This window comes from Lipophrys pholis, assembly GCF_963383615.2.
Source record: "Lipophrys pholis genome assembly, chromosome: 19".
Taxonomy (NCBI): domain Eukaryota; kingdom Metazoa; phylum Chordata; class Actinopteri; order Blenniiformes; family Blenniidae; genus Lipophrys; species Lipophrys pholis.
The window spans coordinates 13713575-13721393 of NC_137647.1; the positions used below are offsets into that span (position 1 = coordinate 13713575).

Genomic DNA, 7819 nt, shown 5'->3' on the forward strand with positions numbered 1-7819 from the left:
CCCCGTCCGAGAGGAATTGTGGAAGTCAGTGTTGGTTCTGTCCGCCAGCCTGTTTTCCTTGGCCTGGTCACACCAGCAAACACAGGAGACACCAATAATAAAATAGACTGCCTTATTTAGTGAGAAGAGTGGGGAGACGGGACAAAATAAGCCTCAGGAAGTCATTTACTTGGGTGGAGGAGCTGAAATTTAACTGAAGGTGTTTTCTTTGGAGCAGCGTGAAGCGTTGTAACAAACAAGAAGTCAGACAGGTTTTCTCTGATACGTTTCACTTTTTAAACCATTTCAAATGTAAAATAGGAGGGAGAATAGAATGTGTGATAATCAATGCATATAAAATAAAACAATGTTCTATTAAATGTTAGTTTAATCGTCTGGTGCAAGTATTTCCTTCTCTTTGCTTCAAAGGAAAAATGTCAGCAGTGATGAAGCATTATCTGAATGCAGGATAAAGATTCAGGGAAGAGAGAAGCTCAGAACATCAAGTGGATTTGAAGCTGGGCAGATTCAGCGGCAGGCAATAACCATGCTTTATGTCCACTTCATTTCCCTTGCAAATCAGCCTTGCATTCTTAGGGTTTTCACAGTTCCCAGCTCCCTCTTCTTTCCCCGAAACATGCCCTGAGTCAGCCAGGCTCATTAGGCAGGATGAGACTATTACCAGGCGAGTTATCCTGCTCTCCCAACAATGGGATGTGGTCAGGTGGTGAGAGCACCAGTTTCACTGGGTTCATTTTGCTTTCCCCTCGTGTCCCTCTGGAGCCAAGACCACGACTCCCACTTTGGCCAATAACGCCCTTCCCTCCATCAACAAAACCAATCAGACAGCTGGAATGTCACAGTGCCTCGATGTGGCAGTGTTAAAATGATTTTTTTTTCTTCTTCTTCTTCTTCTTCTTCTTCTTCTTCTTCTCATTTTCAGCTTCTGTGTATATGTGAGAGAGGAGTGAAATGGTTTATGTGGGTGTGAGTATCAGCATTGTACTGTTCCTGTATGTTGTGCTATATAGAATTGCAGTAGCACGCGTGTTTTCCTTGGACGGAGTTGCAAGTAGATTGACAAAAAAAAAAAAGCCTTCATTCATTTATTAATTCAGTATATTGTGCTATTGTGACTCACTGTAAAGTTCCCGATTGCATTTCATTTTTCGCTATTTACAGTAGAATCTTTCATGAGGCCCAATCAGAAACTGTGGACAAGTTCCAGGGAAACAGGACCCAAGCACCCTGAAGAGCCTTTTTGCCTCACTTTTATTCACTCCTGTTCTTTCTCAAGAGTTCCTCCTGAAAGTATTTGGCAAACACTTGTGAAAAAAAAAAAAAAAAAAGAGTTTGAGGGAAGAAAAACAACAAGTCGTTCTTGAGCCACCCACACCCCATCTGCTGTGGTATTATCTTCTTTTATTATCTACAGATTATGTGCGCTGATATTATTTCTGCAGTTTGGTCTGGTGGTCATTGTGGTTGTTGTTCTTGTTGTTTTTTGTTTGCGGAGTGCTGTGATATGAGACATCGAAAGGGTGGGGGGGGGGGTAAAGTCCTCCCCCATGTGCATCTAATCGTCCATTCAGGACCCTCTTAATGGCTTGTCAGTTCCCCTTGCCCTTCTATTTTCTGTCCAATTAATTCCTTTCTAGCTCTCCGGATAAAGGGACACAATGGGGCCCCTCCACAGCATAATGAATCATTAAAATTCAGCAGGGCGGCCCTGGCACTTGGCTTCTCCCTGGACTGGTTAGGGACGGCCGCTTGGCATGCATGCCAGGGCCAACTTGAGCATTCTACCCACTGGATGAGGAGAAGGCGATGGGATCTTGTTCGTAGTTTGATGACTAAAAAAAAGAAAAAAGGGTGTAACCTGAAACATTTTGATAGATGCATCTTCTAGCATACGCAACTATAATAAATGCCTTATAAGGTCAGTAATTATTGACTTTTTTTTTTTTTTTGTAAAATCTTTCAAATCTGATCAATACAATGTGTTTTATTTACCTCCAGCAAGAGGCATATGTTTTCATTGCTGTTGGTTTGTTGGTTAACAGATAACTCAAAACCTTGTGGACAGATTTTGATAGAAAGAAAAAGAATGGGACAAGGACGAAGTGATTTAATTTTCAACTAGATCGGATGCATGCGCCGCCTTCTTCTTGTTTTGTCTTTGACTCAATATATGTGTCCTGAAAAAATTCAATCTAAAAAGGTGTTTGACTAATTATTGATGTAACTGTAGCACTGTGAGGAATCGGAGAGAAAGTTAAAACCCATTAGAAGTGTCGCCGGTCACCTGTCCCAGTACAGAATAATTCCAACACTGTTCATTTTAGTTCTATTAAATTCTGCTTGATACAAATTAGATTCAAATTAAAAAAATAAAAAATAAATGTGGATGCAAACAAGAATGACAAATACAAGTATCAGGAAAACGTATCTTTTATTTTATTTTTTTAAATTGCCAGCGATTGAGTTAGCTGTGCATGTGTGAGTGGAACACTAGGTATTAGAACAACAATTGTTTTCACAGCCTTTCTCAAAATTATACACCGTAATGATATACAAAACACAGTTCTGTGGCTTCAACTTGGAGCATGGTGCTCTGTGTGTTTGTCACAGAACGTTACAAACCGTGGCTGTAAGGAATGATCTCAAATTAAGGACATATTCAGGAGCGAGTTATCGGAGTGTATGGGGTGGATCACTGATTGTGTGTAGCCCAAAATCTGTTAATAATTTAATTTCATATTGAAATACTGATGATAAGCATTAGAAGGCACAAAAACATTTTTATGCAAGACTGCAGCAGTGAGTTGGCACTTGATGGCTGACGACATAAAAAAAAGAATGGGTGATAATCGCACACCTAATTTCACTCGAAACCCCTTTAAATTTCACATCTGAGTAAAGGGTCTCAGAAGAAGTTTTTCGTGTCTGATTTGGTGTGCATCACATCAGGGGATATGTACGTCTCGCTCAAGGAAACGGCTCACTGTACGTGCGATGCCGTCTTCCTGACACACACTCCTGCACGCACACATTCTCGCGTGGTCCATCTACATACACAGAGGGTCCAGCTGACATGTCACTCAGACTGTGTGGTGTTATTTTACCCCATTTCCTTTAACCCTCGATCATGACTAATCGCAATTTGCCAAGCATAGATTTCAGACACCTGTTCTGTCTTGTGCGAGTCTGCTGGTCCTGTCCGTTTGCCTGCAACTTGGAATGGAGATGTTTCTGGAAATTGGTCTTCAACTGAATAATAACAAATGTACTGTACTTGTACTGTCCTTTACTTCATTAACCTAGTTTTCATTAAAAGCCAAACAGTACTCTAAACAACCAAACCCACATTACATGTGCTCATCTACTTAATAACAAAAACCGATAATGCTTCAACATAAATACATATAAGACTTTTATGCCAAAATGACACTAGATTCATAGGAACCATTCATTTAAGACTGATCCACTGATGCGATATAGCTCTGGCCATTCATGTAAATTGCCCTGTAAATTCACAAAACAGGTCCCATGTACATTCTTGAATGTAACTGCATCAAATTCGAGCTGGGCCCAAAAGCCCTTTCAGTCCCACACAATTCAGTGGCACCTCAAGTGTGCACTCACGTGCCATTGCAAACTGGAAAGAAGGGAGAGATGTACAGGATGTAGGCGTAGGCGATATGTCCTCATGGAGGAGTTTGGCTTACCAACAACACAATTTCTCTTTGTGTAAAAAGTCTTTACAAGTGTTTGCGTTTGTTTGTTTTTTTCATCGCAACAATATAGCTTTGTATAAAATCAGCAGGCACTTTTTCTTTTGTTTGTTTCATGTTCAAATGGTCACAGGAAGCCTACTCATACCAACATGCACGCGCACACACACACACACACACACACACACACACACACACACACACACACACACACACACACACACACACACACACACACACACACACACACACACACACACACACACACACACACACACACACACACACACACACATATTTCTCCATCTCTTCCTTGCTTCCTTCATTAGTAGTGCATCGATCTGAATGAGTCTCTGGTGCGAATGGACTATTTTTTTGTTTTTGTTTTTTTTTTTAGAATTTTGGTCCCCCTTAAGGTCGAGACAGTGTGGTGTAGACGGGCTGGTCCCAGCTGGAGGCTGTGGGGCTGTGAGCAGGGGCCATGGACAGACTGTTGAGGATCGGACTGCCATAGGGTCGCCTGGACGAGTGAAAGTACGGGTACTGGTAGAGGCTAGAGGGATAGCCGGAGTAAGGGTTGTAATAGTTGGAGCTCTGGAGGTCAGTATAGTCACACTGGGAGCTGGGGAAAGAGGCTGCAGCCGAGGCGGCTGACGAAGCCGAGGTGACACAGGCCTGGCTACTGTAAGAGCCGTAATCAGAGTGCGAGGGCGAGCCGTGGGAATGCTCGTTGTAGTGGCTCGGGCTGAGTTGCTCCGTTTTAATGTGGAGACGATGCTGGCCCACCTCCCCAGCGGAGGAAGATGAGGAGGACATGTTGCTCTTGCGGCTCCATGCTGACCCGTTGCTGCCCGCATGGCTGTATGAGGAAGTGTAAGCGCTGCCAGGCAGAGGAGTCTGCCCGTGGCTGTGGTCTGAGGGCAGGCCAGAGGGGCCCGAGGCGTGGCCGTTGAGCGGGAGGTACTGGTCGAACTCGTGAACGTCAAAGGTCTCCATATTGCTGATTACATCGGTGCTGAGCTCAGAGATGTCTACATTGCTGAAGTCAATGTTTTGCCTGCTACTGTCAACAAGACGACGTCCTTCGTGTTTCAGATCTTGCTTCACCCCGTGGTGCAGGTCTGTTTTAGGAGTAGTGGGTGGTGTAGGTGGACCGTGGGGCTGTCCTGGAAAACACGTCAGAGATAAAGTGTGAAGATACCAAATATTTAACATTTTCCATCTTTGATGTTTATTTAAACAAGGTTCACACAGCGGTAATAAAGAGGTCTAAATACCTGCATGCTCAGGGTGATGGTGTCCATCAGTCATCCCAGCCAGTCCTCCCATCCCCGGTTCAGCTTTATACATATGATGTGCCAACTCTGCTCCTGAGTCGGAGTCGCTCTGGCCTGGCTTCACATTCTTCCGTCGCCTGGGCTGGTACTTGTAGTCTGGATGGTCTTTCTTGTGCTGAACACGGAGCCTTTCAGCTTCGTCTACAAATGGCCTCTTTTCGCTCTCGGAAAGCAAGCTATGATGGGGAAATGGATACACACACATCTTTATATATTCGATTTCAATTATTATTCAGTCAAGCTTAATACAGCTTTGCTTTTAAATTTGTGTGAATTTTACATTAATATTACTATTATTATTTATTATTATTTGCAGAAGCTGTATTATTTATCAAAAAAACTGAATGATTTTGTGATGTTTGCTATTTTTTGCATGCTCATTTCTACCATTCCTTTAGTTATCCAGCTGATAAAAAAAATTAATAAAATGTCCTTACCGCCAAAGTTTTCCAAGCGTCTTGCTGAGCTCTGCGTTGTGCAGGTGCGGATACTGGTCCGCCAGCTTCCTGCGGGCCGCCTGCGCCCACACCATGAACGCGTTCATGGGTCTCTTGACGTGCGGTTTATTCTTCAGAGATCCGTTGCCTCTCACGGGCATAGGCACCAAGGACCAGTCGTATCCCTTGAGGACCTGAGAGACGGCATCTCTTATGCAGGCTGGGAACCGGTCGTCATCCTCGGCGTCCAGTTTCTTGCCCAAACCGGCGAGCAGGGAGCCGTGGCCGTCGGAACCCGTCGGCGAGGACGGAGCGTCGGAGTCGGACTCGTCCTGGGACATGGAGCTGTTGGTGCCCGACGGACTACAAGGCTGGTCGCTGATACACTTGTCATGCTCCTCTGTCATTTTTAACATGATCTTTTTAGTCCCGCGGAGATGAGAAAAATCCGTAACTTCAATTTGAAAGTAATTTTAAAAAAAAAATACAAAAAATAAAAATCAAACTCGGATGAAGCACCCAGCGACGCGGCTGGCGCGCCTTTTACGCACGCACGGTAGATTCCTTCAAGAGTCTCCGTGAAGTGGAAGTCCGTTGTTTTCCTTCAGCTCTCCTGTTTGTTTGTCTTGTTTTCCTAAGCTGTCATTGGGGGGGTGCGGTCATGAAAGTTGTGGTTCACAATGTGAACGGAGGAGCTGCTTGTGTTGGAGTTTTAAAATCGTCACTCCACCTTCCGCCTGGGATTGGCCGGAACAAATCACCACTTTCCCCCCATTGGTTAGGGTTTCATGTGAGCCTCATTATTATAATGATTTTTCTTTTCGTCGGTCAAACAGTTCTGTTTTTGTTGAAGTTGCAGACGCTGAGGGACACACACATATTCTGCCGCAATTTTAAAGTATTCAGGAAATCTAATAAAGGCACAAATGACAACACTATTAAAAACATTGATGGTTTTGTCAATTTTATGTCACTAATACAATAAACAGCTTAATTTCCTTAGAGTATAAATAAAGTTTAGGAATATGTGACAAGGTAATAAAAAAAAAAAGATGATATGTGATCTGGGTGTTTATTTTTAATGGAGTTTTCCCCTTTAAAGCTCGACTTTACAAAATTCACCAATTTCCAAAACTTTTACTCATTGAGACTAAAATAGAATTTGATATCATTCCATAATAAATATTGCCCATAATAAAGATATGACATACACTGACAGACAAGCAGAACAAAAAACAGTAGTGTTGCATTTAAATAGAAAAATGTAATTCTTTTTTTTATTTGATGCGCTAAATTGCTTTTAAAAAACATTTGGGGGCTAAATTTAGTCTCATCATCACATATCCTGGAGGATAGATCTGGTGAATGGGTTTTTTTTAAGATAAAAAAAATCATTCACTGATATTGACAAACATATAGGACTTTTTAAACAAGCAATGCTAAGTTTTCCACATGTATCACTTGGTTTGAAATTTAGTTTGCGTTTGAATTTTAATCAAACAAAAACAAAACACTACCTTGTGTCTCTCCTTGAACTAACATTTGATTATAGTTTGATGACCAATGAGCACTCAATTTCAGCTTGAATAAATTGTTCAACTGAGAGGGAAGTTCATTTGTTGCGGTTCTCATCTCAGTGAAACATTTTTTTTTTTAATAAGCAGAGGTGATAAGAGGGTAGACTAAATCCTTTGTTAAAGTTATCTTAGTTCGTGTTTTGTGGGATGATTTTTATCACCGGCCTCCCAATGAAAAGACAAGGTATGTTTGTGCTGGACGGCAGTTTTCTTTGCGCGATGCACACTGCAGGTGGCTGAGGAAAGAGGAGACTCTGTCCTGTGAGAAACAGAGGCTTGCACTCCAAACCGACGACTTCCACCAGGAGGTAAGATGTTTTTAAGATATTTTCAGGAAGAAATAGTGTGAGCTTGTAGCTTTGAATAAACTCATATAGTATTCCATGTTGAAGGCTGTGTGTATTTACAATGTAAAACAATTCCTTTGACTATCAAATGGTGAGGACAGAAGCATCTTTCCTTCTAAAGCCATCCTCCTCCTCCCAGCAGCTGCAGGCAGTGCACTGAGGGTCAAGTTCAAGGTGTGTGTGTGTGTGTGTGTGTGTGTGTGTGTGTGTGTGTGTGTGTGTGTGTGTGTGTGTGTGTGTGTGTGTGTGTGTGTGTGTGTGTGTGTGTGTGTGTGTGTGTGTGTGTGTGTGTGTGTGTGTGTGTGTGTGTGTGTGTGTGTAGACAGTGCGAGAAGCAATTTGTTTATTTGTCATGTTTGTCAATCATTAAGAACTTTGTCTTAATTTTTGCCATGCATTTATTTACAA

The 7819-nt window shown here is 42.5% G+C and overlaps 1 protein-coding gene across 1 annotated transcript; it reads right to left on the reverse strand.

Moving 5' to 3' along the window:
• Positions 1-2413: 2413 nt before the first annotated feature.
• On the reverse strand, positions 2414-6175 carry LOC308124122 (transcription factor Sox-8). Its single transcript, XM_080486945.1, has 3 exons — positions 5488-6175; positions 4991-5226; positions 2414-4879 (listed from the first exon to the last, which is right to left on the reverse strand). The coding sequence occupies exons 1-3, from the start codon at positions 5901-5903 to the stop codon at positions 4125-4127; spliced, it is 1407 nt and encodes a 468-aa protein (XP_080343071.1). The 5' UTR covers positions 5904-6175; the 3' UTR covers positions 2414-4124.
• Positions 6176-7819: the final 1644 nt, after the last annotated feature.